This window comes from Ornithorhynchus anatinus, chromosome 11 (genome assembly GCF_004115215.2).
Source record: "Ornithorhynchus anatinus isolate Pmale09 chromosome 11, mOrnAna1.pri.v4, whole genome shotgun sequence".
Taxonomy (NCBI): domain Eukaryota; kingdom Metazoa; phylum Chordata; class Mammalia; order Monotremata; family Ornithorhynchidae; genus Ornithorhynchus; species Ornithorhynchus anatinus.
Genome location: NC_041738.1, coordinates 60,662,542 through 60,678,571, shown reverse-complemented (window position 1 = coordinate 60,678,571; position 16,030 = coordinate 60,662,542). Strand labels below are relative to the sequence as shown.

The following is a 16,030-nucleotide window of genomic DNA, read 5'->3' as shown; positions in this document are numbered from 1 at the left end:
CTGGAAAATGGGGATCGAGACTGTAAGACCCTCGTGGGACAGGGACTGAGTTCAACATAATTTGCTGGGATCCATCCACTTAGTACAGCGCTTGGCACATAGTAAGTACCTAATGATGGCATTTGTTAAGAGCTTACTATGTGCCGAGCACAGTTCTAAGCGCTGGGGAGGATACAAGGTGATCACGTGGGGCTCAGTCTACATGCCTATTTTACAGATGAGGTAACCGAGGCCCCGAGAAGTGAAGTGACTTGCCCAAGGTCACGCAGCTGACAAGCGGCGGGGTCGGGATTGGAACCCATGACCTCTGACTCCCCGGTCCCAGCTCTGTCCACTGAGCCCCGAGCACTCCCTGGGTGCCAGGCCCCGTACTGAGCGCTTGGGAGAGGACAATACATTGCAGCCGGTCCTTCGCACCTAGGAAGCGCTCAGTGGCAAGAGCCCGGGCTTGGGAGTCAGAGGTCATGGGTTCGACTCCCAGCTCTGCCACTTGTCAGCTGGGTGACTGTGGGCAAGTCACTTCACTTCCCTGGGTCTCAGTTCCCTCATCTGGAAAATGGGGATTAACTGTGAGCCTCACGTGGAACAACCTGATGACCCTGTATCTCCCTCAGCGCTTAGAATGGTGCTCTGCACATAGGAAGCGCTTAGCAAATACCAACATTATTATTATTATTCTCTGTGCCTCAGTGACCTCATCTGTCAAATGGGGATGAAGACTGGGAGCCTCACGTGGAACAACCTGATGACCCTGCATGTCCCGCAGCGCTTAGAACGGTGCTCTGCACATAGTAAGCGCTTAACAAATACCAACATCATTATTATTATTATTCTCTGTGCCTCAGTGACCTCATCTGTCAAATGGGGATGAAGACTGGGAGCCTCAAGTGGGACAACCGGATGACCCTGGATCTCCCCCAGCGCTTAGAACAGTGCTCTACGCATAGTAAGCGCTTAACAAATACCAACATTATTATTATTAGATAGGAGGGAATGGCAGACCGGAAGCGCTTGACAAACAGCCCAAGTCGGAGGGTCAAGGGGAAAGACTACAAGTCCCAGAGAGCGCGCAGACCCGGTGCGCATGCGCCAGAGGACACACACACACACACACACACACACACACAGAGTGGGAGGGGCTCCTTAGGTCCCCGCCCCCTTCCCCGCCAACAGCCAATCGACGCTCCCCGTCCACCGATGGGGGCTCCCCGGCCACCAATGGGAGCGCCCCGCCAACAGCCAATCAGCGCTCCCCGGCCACCAATGGGGCTCCCCGCCCACCAATGGGCGCTCCCCGCCAACAGCCAATGGGCGCTCCCCGGCCCCCAAGGGGAGCTCCCCGCCCACCAATGGGCGCTCCCCGGCCACCAATGGGCTCTCCCCGGCCCACCAATCAGCGCAGCGGGAGACGGAGCCCGCCTCGTTTGAATGAGCCGGCGGAACGCGGCCCGGCCCGGCCCGGCCCAGCCCAGCGCAGCCCGCCAAGGACCGGCCGCGGGGGCAGCGGGGGCATCGGGGGCACCGGGCCGCGGGGGCACCGGGCCGCGGGGGCACCGGGCGGAGCCCACCCGGCTGGGCCGAGGTGAGGACCCCCCCACCCTGACCCCCACCCCGGCGCGCGCGCACCGCCCGGCAGCGGAAACCGGGCCCTCCCCCAGACATCTCTGCACCTCTCTATAGAGGGAGGGGGACCCTCCCCCAAACATCTTTTTTGGGGGACACTGGGATGCTGCCCCGCACATCTCTATGGGGGGGGATGGGGACCTTCCCCCGCACATCTCTGGTTGGGGGGGGGGGCACTGGGACCCTCCCCCGCACACCTCTATGAAGAGAAGGGGACCCTCCCCCGCACTTCTCTATGGGGGAGATGGAGACCCTCCCCCGCACACCTCTATTGGGGGGGGGACTGGGACCCTCCCCACACTTCTCTATGGGAGAGATGGGGACCCTCCCCCGCACATCTCTGTGGGGGTGGGGGGCGTGCTGGGACCCTCCCCTGTACATCACTATGGGGGGGGGAGACACACCGGGACCCTCCCCGCACATCTCTGTGGAGAGAGGGGACCTTCCCCACACTCCTCTATGGGGGAGATGGGGACCCTCCCCCACACGTCTCTATGGCGGGGGGACACTGGGACCCTCCCCTGTACATCTCTGTGGTGGGGGGGGACACTGGGACCCTCCCCCTCACATCTCTATCGGGGAGATGGGGACCCTCCCTCGCACATCTCTATGGGGGGAGATGGGACACTGGGACCCTCCCCCAAACATCTTTTTGGGGGGGATTGGGAGCCTTCCCTGCACGACTCTACGGGAGCGGAACGGAGCCTCCCCACGCTTCTGTATGGGGACGCCGGGACCCTCCCCCACACATCACTTTAGGGGGGACGAGACCCTCCCCACACTTCAGTATGGGAGGAGGGGGACCCTCCCCCGCACAACTCTGTGGGGAGAAGGGGACCCTCCCCTGCACTTCTGGATGGGGGGTCTGGGACCCTCCCCCACACATCACTACATTCATTCATTCAATAGTATTTATTGAGCGCTTACTATGTGCAGAGCACTGTACTAAGCGCTTGGGATGAACAAGTCGGCAACAGATAGAGACGGTCCCCGCCGTCCGACGGGCTCTCGGTCCGATCGGGGGAGACGGACGGACGAGGACGATGGCGATGGATAGAGTCGAGGGGAAGGACGTCTCGTAAAAACGATGGCGACTAAATAGAATCGAGGCGATGTACAATTCGTTAACTAAATAAATAGGGTAATGGAAATATATATGGGGGGACTGAGACCCTCCCTGCACTTCTATATGGGGGGAAGGACCTTCCCCCGCACATCTGTATGGGAGGGATGGAGACCCTCCCCTGCACATCTGTAAGGGGAGGACTGGGACCCTCACCCGCACATCTTTATGGTGGGGATTGGGACCTCCTCCCACCCAACTGTAGGGGGTGAATAGGACCCACCCCCGCCGACACATATCTGTATGGGGTCCCGAGACCCTTCCCCAGCACATCAGTCTGGGGGCCGGGACCCTCCACCGCTCATCTCTATCGGGGGAGCGGGACCCTCCGCCAAAACTCTAAGGGGGATTGGGACCCTCCCCTGCACATCTGACTCGTTGTGGGCGGGGAATGTGTCCGTTTACTGTTATTTTGTCTTCTCCCAATCGCTCAGTATAGTGCTCTGCACACGATAAGCACCCGATAAATACAACTGAACGAATGAACGGAAGGGGCCCCCCGCGGCCCGTCTGACCGGCAGGGATGGGACCCTTCCCTACGTTTTTTCGGAGACCTGGACCCTCTCCTGCACATCTGTATGGGAGGGGGGCAGAGTCCTCCCCCCAAAATCTCTAGAGGGAATCCTCGACATCCCCTGCACAACTTTATGAGGGGAACCTGATCCTTTCCCTGTAGGCGCCGACCGGGCCTACCCTGTATCTCAGAAGGGGGAGACCAGATCCCCTGTGAGTGTCGGTATGGACACTCCCTGGGGGTGTCCCCACCCCTCTCCTCTCCTGCCTCCAGGATCTGGGCATCCCTGGACCAAAGGCAGCTGATGTCCCGTTTGGGCCTGCAACAAGGCAGTGGACTGGGGAGAGCTCAAGCCCAGTTTTCCCAGACCTCGGGGGGCGGAGGGGGACTAGGACAGACCCAGAACGGGGGGAGCGGGTGACAAATAGCAGATGATGTCAGTTGGATATTAAGGGGGAGGGAATTCCAGGCGAGGGGCAGATGTGGGCAAGGGGTCGGCGGTGAGAATCTGTTGAGTGGAGCAGGGAGGGAGAGCCCCTGGCTCACAGAATGGGCGGATACTTTCCTCTCGGCTGTAAACCATCACCTCTACTCCAACCTAATCTTCCTTGACATCCCAGCTGCCTCTGACACCCCCACCCTTCTGGAAATATTATCTACTCTCGGATGTCATTCGTTCAGTCGTACTTGACTCTGCCATCTCCTGGTTCTCCTCCTAGCTCTCTAGCTGCTCCTCAGTCTCTTTCCCGGGCCCCTCTTCTGCCTCCTGATAATGGTGGGGGGGGGGGGTCCCTCAAAGCTCAATTCCGGGTCCCCTTCCTTTCTCCATCTACACCCGTTCCCTCAGAGAACTCATTCGCTCCCGCAGATTCAACTTCCATCTGTATGGGGACGGTTCTCAAATCTACCTAATCTATCAATCACATTTACTGAGGGTTTATTGTAAGCGGAGCGGCGTTCTCAGCACTTGGGAGGGTACACTGTAGCAGAGTTGGTAGAAATGTTCCCTGCCCAAAATGAATTTATGTATATTAATGTCTGTCTCCCCCACTAGACTGTGAGCTCGTTGCGGGCAGGCTGTGTGTTGTTATACTGAACTGTCCCAAGAGCTTAGTACAGCGCTTTGCGCACAGTAAGCAGCGTGGCTCAGTGGAAAGAGCACGGGCTTTGGAGTCAGAGGTCAGGGGTTCAAATCCCGGCTCGGCCATTTGTCAGCTGTGTGACTTTGGGCGAGTCACTTAACTTCTCGGTGCCTCAGTTACCTCATCTGTAAAATGGGGATTAAGACCGTGAGCCTCTCGTGGGACAACCTGATTCCCTTGTGTCTACCCCAGCGCTTAGAACAGTGCTCGGCACATAGTAAGCGCTTAACAAATACCAACGTTATTATTATTGGTAAGCGCTCGATAAATATTGAATGAACGAACGAGTTTCCAACCCCTACTTCTTGCCTTCTCTACAGACTTGCATTTCCTCTGGCCTTCCGGACCTCTCTACCTGGCTGTCCCGCTGACCCCTCAGACTTACCTCGTCCCCGGGGCCCCTCATCTGTCGGTGGGAATCGGGGGGTCCGGAGCGCCCCTCGCCTCGCGCCCCCCCCCCCCCCCCCCCCGTCTTTCCCCGGGACCGGCCGGGCCGCTCGTCGCCATGGTGACGGACGAGGAGGAGGGCACGGTGACGGTGGTGGTGCGGGTGCGGCCCCCCACCCCGCGGGAGCTGGAGGGCCGGCGGCGGCCGGTGGTGCAGGTGGCGGACGGGCGGGTGCTGGTGTTTGACCCCGAGGGGCCCGAGGCCGGTCTCCCCGGCCCGTGGGGGGCGGGCGGCCAGGACGGCCCCCGGAGGAAGGGCAAGGACCTGCGCTTCGTCTTCGACCGGGTCTTCGGGGAGGCGGCCACGCAGCAGGAGGTGTTCCAGCACACCACCCGCGACATCCTGGACGGGGTCCTCCGCGGACACAACTGCTCGGGTCGGTCCGGTGGCGGGGGGCGGGGTGGGAGCCGGGGTGGGCGGGGGGGGCTGCCGGCCGTCACTCACCCGGGCCTCTCCCCCCCGGCAGTGTTTGCCTACGGTGCCACGGGGGCGGGGAAGACGCACACCATGCTGGGCAGCGAAGCCGACCCCGGCATCATGTACCTGACCACGAGGGAGCTCTACCGCCGACTCGACGACTGCAGGGAGGAGAAGCCCAGCCAGGTGCTCGTCAGCTACCAGGAGGTTCGGTCTCGCCCCGGGCAGGGGTGGGACGGGGGCGACCCCCTGCCCCCACGATCCTGGGGAACCCCTGGGCTGAAACCCCTCGCCCCCTGTCTGGATCTATTCAACCCATCGCTGGTACTTAGAGAAGCAGCGTGGCTCAGTGGAAAGAGTGTGTATGTGACAAGCACCGTTCTAAGCGCTGGGATAGATATAAGGTAATCAGGTTGTCCAACGTGGGGCTCGCAGTCTTAATCCCCCATTTTACAGATGAGGTAACTGAGGAGAACAGAGAAGTCAGGCGGCTTGCCCAAAGTCACATTAGAACCCAACCCGTGTCCTCTGACTCCCAGGCCCACGCCCTTTCCACTAAGCCACGCTGCTTATTGAGCGCTTACCGTGTGCAGAGCAGGGAGCTGAGTGGTTGGGAGAGCACAATCCAACCGAGTTGGTAGACACGTTCCCTGCCTACGAAGAGCTCACAGTCGAGGAAAGATGCATTAAAATAAATTATGGTTCCAGGTGCTGTGGGGTGAATATCAAGAGATGTGATTTTAGGATGGCTTTGAAGATGGAGAGAATGGTGGTCTTTCGGATATGAAGGGGGAGGGAGGACTTGGGCAAGGGGTGGGTGGCGAGAAAGGTGAGGATCTGTTGAGGGGAGGAAGGAAGGAAGGGTCCCGGAATGGAGAGACACTTTCAGCCTCCTCCCTTCCCTCTGGCTAAGAGGAGCCCCGGACCGGAGTCGGAAACTCTGGCTTCTTGCCCGGAGCATCTCTGGGAGCTGGGGCGAGTCCCGGTCGCCGTCGGCTGGGGGAGAGAAGCCCAGTCCGCTGGCCCCTTGTCCCGGTGCTGGGAGACCCACGGCACCGGGAGGCGGGAGGCCCGGATTCTAGTCCTCGCTCCGCCACTGGTTTGCTGTGGGACCTCGGATGGGTCGCTTACCCTCTCTGGGCCTCGGTCTCCCGTGTAACAGAGATGATCGCAGTCCAGACGACAGGTTGAGAGATTAGAGTGGAGCGATGGGAGGGGCTCAAGGGCCCCCCCGGCGCCGCCTCCCTCGTCCTCCGCCCCCCAGGGTCCTCCTGTTCATCCCCTTGCAGGTGTACAACGAGCAGATCCATGACCTCCTGGAGCCCAAGGGGCCCCTGGCCATCCGCGAGGACCCAGACAAGGGGGTGGTGGTCCAGGGTCTGTCCTACCATCAGGTAAGACGCCGCTGGAGGGCCGGGAGGGGCGGAGGGGGAGACCGCTGCCGGGCCACGGTGGGCGGGTCGCGGGGGCCGGGAGGGCCGGAGCTCTGAGCCGGCCCCGCCCCACAGCCGGCCTCGGCCGAACAGCTCCTGGAGATGTTGGCCCGCGGCAACCGTCAACGTACCCAGCACCCGACCGACGCCAACGCCACCTCGTCCCGCTCTCACGCCGTCTTCCAGGTCCTGGGGCGGCTGGGGCGGGGGTCACCGGGGGGGGGGGGCGGTAAGCGGCCACTGCTGAGCCCCGGGTCTCTGACTCCCCGTCCCCCTCCTCCCTTCCCGGCCCAGATCTACATGAGGCAGCAGGCCCAAGGGGCGGGCGGAGGTCAGGTCCTGCAGCTGGCCAAGATGAGCCTCATCGACCTGGCCGGGTCGGAGCGGGCGTCCCACACCCGCGCCAGGGGGCAGCGACTGCGCGAGGGCGCCAACATCAACCGCTCGCTGCTGGCCCTCATCAACGTCCTCAACGCCCTGGCTGACTCCAAGGTCGGCCCCGTCCTCGACCTCCAGCCCGGCCTCTCCTCGGGGCTCCCCCACCGTGGCTTTCCTGCCTGGGTGCCCCTTGGGCTCTTCGGGGAGGCGACCGGCGGGTGGGTGGGCGGGCTCCGCCCCGCTCCCGTCGATCATCTCCTCCCCCCTCCCAGGGTCGCAAGTCCCACGTGCCCTATCGGGACAGCAAGCTGACGCGCCTGCTGAAGGACTCCATCGGCGGGAACTGCCGCACCGTCATGATCGCCGCCGTCAGCCCCTCGGCCCTGGCCTACGAGGACACCTACAACACCCTCAAGTACGCCGACCGCGCCAAGGAGATCAAGTTCTCGGTGGGTGCCCGCGGGGGACGGACGAGGGGCGGGGCGGAGCTGGGCGGCCTGCGGGGAGAGGGGGCGTCCGCCCTCCCGCTCTGACTCTGGGGATTCCCCCTTGGTCCCAGCTGAAGGGCAACGTCATCAGCCTGGACGGCCCCGCGGGCCAGTACGCCGCCGCCTGTGAGCAGCTGAAGGCCGAGGTGAGAGGCCGGGCCCCGCGGAAGGGACAGCTGGCCCCGCTGGGTCGGGCCGGGGGCTACCGGGGGCTCCCCGGGCCGACCTCTGATGGGCCGGGTCTCGCCGTTCCAGGTGGCCGCCCTAAGGGAGAAGCTCCGGGCCTACGAGGGTATCCCGGCTCCGGCCCCCTGCCTCCCTGCCGGTTCCACGCAGATCTGGTGAGAACTCCCCCCGTCCTCCCCTCCGGTCCCCCTCCAGCCTGGGCAGCTCTGGTGAGGACTCCCCCCACCATTCGCCCCTTCGCCTGTGCCCCTGGCGACGTGGAAAAGCCCCCTCTGCTTGGGCCCCGAGGGCTCTTTGACCCTCCACTGCCCCCCTCCGCCACCTCCAAGGTCAAGAAGGCCCACGAATTCGGTCGGCAAGTGTCAACCGGCCCCCGGGGACCCTTCACGGTCGGAGCGGTCGTCCTGGGCCTAAGCTGGAACCTTCGGTTTCCCTCGCCTCTCCCCGGCCCCCGCGAAGAACCACCTCCCACCCAGCCCCTTTTCCATCTGCTCCCCGCTTCCAGCTCCAACCTCTGTTTCTCCCTCCCGGCCAGCCTCCCGGCCTCCTCACCGTCTCCCATCCCTGCCGGTCCCGGGACCCCTGACTCTTCTCGGCACCCCCAGCCCAACCCCGCAGCCCCCCGGGAGGAGGAGGGGGAGACGGAGCCCCAGCCGGAGGGAGACGCAGAGGGGACCGGTCTCTCGGGACCCCAGGCCTCGGTCAGAACGGAGGATGAAGACGCCGGAGAGCAGGTGGGGCGGGCCGAGCTGCAAGCACCGCCCGGGCAAAGCAAAGGGTCAGGAAGGGAGGTGAAGAGTGTTATTGCCCCTGAGGATGCTAGGAAGTCCTGCAGTAACTGGACGCTCTGCCCGGGTAGAGCTCTCCTGACCCAGGGACCGAAGGGGAATCTGTAGGACCGGTCAAGGGGGCTGGGGTGGGGCCCAGGGGGCCGAGGCCGGGCTCGAGGCTCTGCTCTTTTGCCCAGGGACAGAGCGTGTCCTTTGCCCCCCCATGTGCTCCAAACCCTCCTTCCTCCCTGGGGCCACTTGTCGGTTGTGTGACCTTGGGCGAGTCACTTCACCTCTCTGTGCTCTCGGTTACCTCATCTGGGAAATGGGGATGAAGCCCCACGCGGGACAGGGACAGTGTCCCCACCCCATCGCTTTGCATCCACCCCAGCGCTTAGTACGGTGCCTGGTAAGCGCTTAACAAATGCCACCATTATCATCAGGACCAGGCACCAGGGCCCGGCCCCATCTCCCCGCTGACCAGGCCTCCGGAACCGGCGGCGGAAAACCCCGTGTCCCCGCGGCCCTCGGGTGCTGACCGGACCAGGAGGTGAGCGTCCGTCCACGTCCGCCCTCAGGCCCGGCTCCGGGTTCCGCCCCGGATCCCTGTGCCGGCCTCCGCTTCTAGCCTTTCCGGCCCCGTCCCATCTCTCTCCAGCTTCACGCTCCGGGCCGGCGAGGCTGCTGACTTTTCTTCCCTGCCGGGGACCGTCTGTTCCTGACTCAGCGGAGCCTCTGGCCTGAACACTCAGCATCTTATTAGCTGCTTGTTGAGGCTCAGAGGTAGCAGGGGGTCGGGACCCCTGGCAGGCTGCCCGGCTCTGCCCCGAACCCACAGCCTCTCCCCGATTTTCTCACCCCCCCCCCCCCGGCAGTGGGTTTGAACCTTCCGAGGGGGGAAACTGAGGCTCAGAGGCCCGCTCTCTCCCCTGGGGCCCGCTACGGATTGGGAGTGGAAGCCCTGGGACCCACTTCCCTTGGCGGTAGTTCTCCTACTCGGGCCAGGCGGAACTGATCCTCATCAGGAACGTGGAAGTAACGGGGCTCAGTGGCTAGAGCACCGGGCCGGGAATCAGAAGGACGTGGGTTTTCATCCCCGCTCCGTCACAGGTCTGCTGCGTGACCTCGGGCGAGCCACTTTTATAATAATAACGTTGGTATTTGTTAAGCGCTCACTATGTGCAGAGCACTGTTCTAAGCGCTGGGGTAGATACAGGGGAATCAGTTTGTCCCACCTGAGCCTCACGGTCTTCATCCCCATTTTTACAGATGAGGTGACTGAGGCACGGAGAAGTGAAGTGACTCGCCCACAGTCAGCTGGCGAGTGGCAGGGCCGGGATTCGAACCCATGACCCCTGACTCCCAAGCCCGGGCTCTTTCCACTGAGCCACGCTGCTTCTCTGGACCTCAGTTACCTCATCCGTAAAATGGGGATTAAGACGCGGCGTGGCTCAGTGGAAAGAGCCCGGGCTTGGGAGTCACGGGTCATGGGTTCGAATCCCGGCTCTGCCGCTTGCCAGCTGTGTGACCTCGGGCGAGTCACTTCGCTTCTCTGGGCCTCAGTTCCCTCATCTGTAAAATGGGGATTAAAACTGTGAGCCCCACGTGGGACAACCTGATCACCTTGTATCCCCCCAGCGCTTAGAACGGTGCTCTGCACATAGTGAGCGCTTAACAAATACCAACATTATAAGACAGTGAGCCTCGTGGGACGGGGACTCTGTCCAAAGCGATTAACTTGTATCTACCCCAGCTCTCAGAACGGCGCTCGACACATAGTAAGCGCTTAACGGGTACCGTAATTAATGACTGTACCGGCTTGGGGTCCCCCAGGCTGGCCCAGACGGTGCTGCGCCTGGCCCGGAGGCAGTACGCCCTGCTGAAGGCGGCCGAACTCCTGACCCCCGACGTGATCTCCGAGTTTGCGGCCCTGCGGAGGCTGGTGCGGGAGGAGAAGACGGTGCCGTGGGGGGAGGAGGACGAGGAGGAGGAGGAACGGGACGGCAACGCCGACCCGTCCCAGGAGGGGCTCCCGGAAATTGGAGAGGGTGAGCACCCCGGTCCACCCCGCGCCGCGCCCCGGTCGTATGCCACCCCCGTGTCCCTGCCCTCGGGCTCCCCCAGCCCACCCAGCGTACCCACCCTGGCCCCCGCCAGATCCCTCCCCTCGGCATCCCCGCAGTTCTGCCAGCGCCCTTGTCAGTCGATGGTATCCTCTGAGCATTCACTATGTGCAGCGCCCTGTACTAAGCACTCTGGAAAGTATAGTTTTTGTTTCGTTTCGTTCTGTCTTAAGTAAGCGCTTAACAAATACCCACGCTGTTATTATTACTTGTCTGTTGTGTGATCTGGGGCAAGCCACTTCACTTCCCCGTACCTCAGTTCCTCATCTGTAAAATGGGGATTAAGGCTGTTTGCCTCGTGTGGGACGGGGATAGTGAGAAGCAGCGTGGCTCAGTGGAAAGAGCACGGGCTTTGGAGTCAGAGGTCATGGGTTCGAATCCCCGCTCGGCCACTCGTCAGCTGTGTGACTTTGGGCGAGTCACTGAACTTCTCGGTGCCTCAGTTCCCTCATCTGTAAAATGGGGATTAAGACCGTGAACCCCAAGTGGGACGACCTGATTCCCCTGTGTCTACCCCGGCGCTTAGAACGGTGCTCGGCACATAGTAAGCGCTTAACAAACACCAACATTATTATAGTGTCCAACCCGATTCGTTTGTACCTAACCCCGTGCTTAGGACGGTGCTCTTGGCAATAGTAAGCGTTTAACAAGTACCATAACTAATGCTATTATTATTATTATTATCATTATTAGGAAGGCTGCTAGGTAAGGTAGGAGGGGGAGAGCTAATTTGCCCCTGTCCTTGACCTTCCGGTCCACTCAGTGCACCTAGTGGCAAGAGCCCGGGCTGGGGAGTCAGAGGACGTGGGTTCTAATCCCGACTCCGCCACTTGTCTGCTGAGTGACTGCTCGACTTCTCCGGGCCTCAGTGACCTCATCTGTAAAATGGGGATGAAGACCGGGAGGCCCACGTGGGACAATCTCATTACCTTGTAATTCAATTCTATTGAATTTATTACTGTGTGCAGAGCACTGCACTAAGCGCTTGGAAAGTACAATTCGGCAACAGGTAGGGACAATCCTTACCCAAGGACGGGCTCGCAGTCTTCCCCAGCGCTTAGAACAGTGCCTGGCACGTAGTAAGTGCTTAACAGATACCATAATTATTATCATCATTCCCTGCTCTGGCCCTCCTCCCCCCACCGCCACGTCCCACCTCTCAGATCCCGGGACCGCCAACCGCCCCGGGGTCTCCACCCTCACCCTCCACCGCCCCGAACCGCTCCATCCCCCGGGCCCCGCCACGACCTCGACGCCGCCTTCGACCTCGCCGAGGGTGGCCGCGTGCCCGCCCCGGCCTCCGCCCGCGGGCCGTGCGCCCCGGAGCTCCCCGGCCGGGAGACTCTGCCCCGAAATGTGTTTCCGGTTCCAGAGCCGGTTCTCCTCCTCCCCAGACCTCGCCATCCAGACCCCTCCCCTGGCCGCCCCCACCTCTGCCCCTGGGCCCGACCCACGCCCCCCTTCTCTCCCAGACCTGCGGCCGGCCCCTTCCCAGGAGAACCCCACCGCCTCCGGACACCCCGGCCCCGTGACGCGGACCGCGGCCCGGCAGCTGGGCGGCCTCCCGTCCACCCCCGGCCCCTCGCCCGCCGACCCCTGCCCGCCCCGGAAGAAGAGGAGGTGGCAGTCGGGGCCGAGCCCCCCAGAGCGGACGAGAGCCCCCGCTCCCACGCGGCAGGCCAAACGGCAACGTCAATCCCTCCTGCCCTGTCTGGGGCGGGGGCCCCTGCCCCGCCCGGCGCCCGCCGCGGAGCACTGCCTGGCTACCAGCACCCCCGTGGGCAAGGCTAACCCGCCTCACTGCTCCCTCCGCATCTGCCCTGCCACCGTCACCAAGACCCGGCCGCCCCTGGGGCCGTCCGCCGCCCAAAACTGCTCCGTCCCCTGGGCCCTGCCCTGCCAAGACCTCAACGCCACCTTCGACCTCCCCGAGGGTGGCCGCGTGCCCGCCCCGGCCTCCGCCTGCAAGCCGTGCGCCCCCGAGTTCCCCGGCTGGGAGAACGTGCCCCGAAACCAGGACCGGCTGGGCGGTCCCTTCATCCCCAGGTAAGCCCCTCCCCGCCGCCCCCAGACCCCACGTCTGCCCGCCTCCTCGACGCCAAGGGAGGACGCTTCCGACGGACTGACACGCAGGGCGCCTTCCCTCAGATCCTCGGGGGACCGGACATTTCCTGACCTCTGCTGTAAGCAGGGTTGTGCTTTCTCCTACGGTCACTGATTCGGTCGTATATATTGAGTGCTAACTGTGCAGAGCACTGTACTAAGCGCTTGGGAGAGTACAATATAACAACGATGCATTCTCTGCCCACCACGAGCTGGCTGCTGACCGGACCTGGGCCCATCCCGCTCCCCTTGGCCTCCCTCCCCCTCCGCTCGCTAAACCCTGCGGTGGCGAGACACAGACGCCGTGATTAGAAGAAGCAGCGTGGCCAAGTGGATAGAGAACGGGCCCGGGAACCGGAAGGTCATGGGTTCTAATCCCAGCTCCGCCACCTGTCTGCTGGGGGGCCGGAGGCGAGTCACTTCCCTTCTCTGGGCCTCAGCGACCCCGTCTGGGAAATGGGGGTGAAGACCCCGAGCCCCAGGCTAGAAGGGACCGCGTCCGACCCGATTTGTTCGTATTCACCCCCGCGCTTAGTACACTGCCCGGCGCATAGTAAGCGCTTCACGAATATCATCATTATTATTATTATTACCTTGAGCTGCAGGGTAATACCGACACCTGGTCCCTGGCCCAGGATGGCCTGTCGTGGCTGTCAGGGAAGCGGGGTTGGAGGGAGGACTGGTTTGTGTGTCTGCGTCATTCCTGGCGGGCTGACCGTTCCCCTGCTGTTCTGCCAGGGGACCCGTGGCCGTGTTCACCACCAAGGGCCCCTCGGCGCCCCCGGGACGCCCCCCCCGGACTGGGCCCGTCCCTCTCCAGCGCTGCCTCTCGGAGGAGGAGACGCTCGGTCAGGTGAGAGCGCGGAGTCGAGCGCGGCTGTGCCCCTCCCCACCTCTGAACACCCCCACCCATGTCTGCCTGTGCCCGGCCCCCGTCCGTAGCCCCCTCTCTCCCCTCCCCGCCGTCCGACCGTGTTCCCTCCTGCTCCCAAACCGAGGCCGCAGCCCCTCCCTCCCCGTTCCCCCCCGGTCGCCTCCCCACTCATCTCCCTCCCCGCCTCCTTCCCAGCGCGTCCGCCGCCCGCTCCTCACGCGGCCCCGGCGGCCAGAGCCGCATCGCCCGCCTGCACGCCAGCACCGCTAAGCCGGCCCGACCCCCGCCCGTTCCAGGTAGGCTGAGGCGAAGACCCCGGGCGGCGGGGACCTGAGGGGGTCCCACGTCCGCTCTCAGAGTCTAGCGGCCCCCGGGGTCCAGGAGGATGAGGCAGCGGCGGCTGGCCGGCGGGGCTTCCGGCTGGCCGGAGATGTCTGGCGGGGGGTGGGTGTCCGAGTGGCCACCTGGCAAGGTGGGCGAAGAGGGGGGTGGGGGTGGAGGGTGTCGGGGAGGGAGGAGAGCTTCCCCTTCACCCCAGGATCAGGCCCAAGAGCCCAAGGCCCGGCTCACCCTCCTCTCCCTCCTCCTCCTCGCCCAGAGCACGCTGCTGCGTCCAGCTGGCCACCGCAGATGGGTAAGGGGCTAGAACTCCTCGCCGGCCGCAGATCCAGCCCTGCCACCGCCCCGGCTCGCCCCCTCCTCTCCTGACCAACCCCGCTCTTCTCCCGCCTGAAAGCCGTCTCTCCTCTCCCCTTCTTTTTCCACCACCCCCCTCCCAGCTAACTGTCAGGCTTGGACCCCCCTCACCAGCTCCAGTTTTCTCCCCGCCTGCTTTCATACTCAAACCCCGCTGCCCAATTTCTGCTGGGCCTCGCTCTTCTTCTGGGGCGAACCCGTGTCCCTGAATAAAGCGGCCGACGAGACGGAAAAGTAGCCCCGCCGGGCGGCTGTGTTGTGACCGTGGGCCGAGGGGGAGACGGGACTGGGAGCGAGAGACGGGACCCCCGTGTCTGCGTCAGACCTGGGGCCCCCCGGGAAACAGCCCGGCTCCGTCTGCCTGCTGGAGGTGGGGGACGGAGGCCCGGTCTGCCCCTGCTCTGTCCCTTTTTTGCCCCCACTCTGCCTCCAGGCCGGCCTCCGTCCATCCTCGTTAAGAGCGGGTGACGGAGGTTTTGCCCCAGTGAGGGTCGCCCCCGCCCCGGGGCGTTTGGCTGCAGCGTCCTTCCCGGCACCCCCGACCCTCCCCGCTTCCGTCCTGATCGTAATAATAATAATAGCACTTGTCAAGCGCTTACTCTGTGCCAAGCGCTGTTCTAAGTGCTGGGGTAGATGCAAGTCGATCGGGTTGGACACAGTCCCTTCCCACACGGGGCTCACGTGCTTAATCCCCATTTTACAGACGAGGGAACTGGGGCTCAGAGAAGCGAAGTGACTTGCCCCAGGTCACACAGCAGACATGCGGCGGAGCCGGGATTAGAACCCATGTCCTTCTGACTCCCGGGTCTGCTCCATCCACTGGGCCACGCTGCTTCTCTAGCTGGGGATCAGAGCCGGGTCCGCAAGCCCAGCAGGGAGAGGGTAGGGTAGAGCAGCCCCCAGACCTCTGCCCACGGGCGAGTCAGGGGTGGTGGTTCCCAGAGTTCAGATGAGGAAGGGTTCAGAGGCCAGGTAGGGAATGGACCACAGAGAGCCACCGCTGCTCGCCGATAAGCGCTTAATACAGTGCTCTGCAGACAGTAAGGGCTCAATAAACGTGATTGAATGAATGAATCAATAGGGATAGGTGCTTGGAGATCCTTAAGTGATCTTCAAAGTCCTAGAGAGAATAATAATAATAACGATTGCATTTGGTAAGCACTCACTATAGGCCAGGCACTGTACTAAGCGCCGGGGAGGGTTCCAGCGCATCGAGTTGGAGACAGTCCCCGCCCCGTGTGGGGCTCACAGACCAAATCCCTGTTTTACAGATGAATAGCTGAGGCCCGGAGAAGTGGAGTGCCTTGGCCAAGGTCACACGGCAGACAAGTGGCAGAGGCGGGATTAGAACCCATGACCTTCTGACTCCCAGTGCCCTCTCCGCTACGACAGGCTACTTCCTATGAGGACTGGGGTGGAAATGGAGCCGGTGGGCTGGGCTGGAGGGGAAATGACAGGGGGATATTCATTCAGTAGTATTTATTGAGCGCTTACTCTGTGCAGAGCACTGTACTAAGCGCTTGGAATGTACAATTCGGCAACAGATAGAGACAATCCCTACAGTCTAGTCGGGCGAGGCTGGCCACTCCCATCTCGGGGCTGCTAGCCCCCCTTGGCCCTCCCCCCAGCAGCTCCGATTATGAGGGAGATGACGCTCCCATCCCTGAAACTACACCCTGGACCGAGACACGAGCACATACGAGAGAGGAGGG

General features: G+C 62.9%; 1 protein-coding gene across 1 annotated transcript; it reads left to right on the top strand.

Annotated features, from left to right (window-relative positions):
• The first annotated feature begins 4,894 nt into the window (after window positions 1–4,894).
• Window positions 4,895–14,555, top strand: KIF18B (kinesin family member 18B). The gene is made up of 15 exons (XM_029075040.1): window positions 4,895–5,226; window positions 5,317–5,474; window positions 6,557–6,661; window positions 6,776–6,886; window positions 6,995–7,192; window positions 7,351–7,527; window positions 7,638–7,712; window positions 7,822–7,907; window positions 8,288–8,486; window positions 8,966–9,072; window positions 10,356–10,570; window positions 12,118–12,691; window positions 13,487–13,601; window positions 13,818–13,918; window positions 14,221–14,555. Exons 1-14 carry the CDS (start codon window positions 4,908–4,910, stop codon window positions 13,890–13,892), a joined length of 2,514 nt encoding a protein of 837 aa, XP_028930873.1. The 5' UTR covers window positions 4,895–4,907; the 3' UTR covers window positions 13,893–13,918; window positions 14,221–14,555.
• Window positions 14,556–16,030: the final 1,475 nt, after the last annotated feature.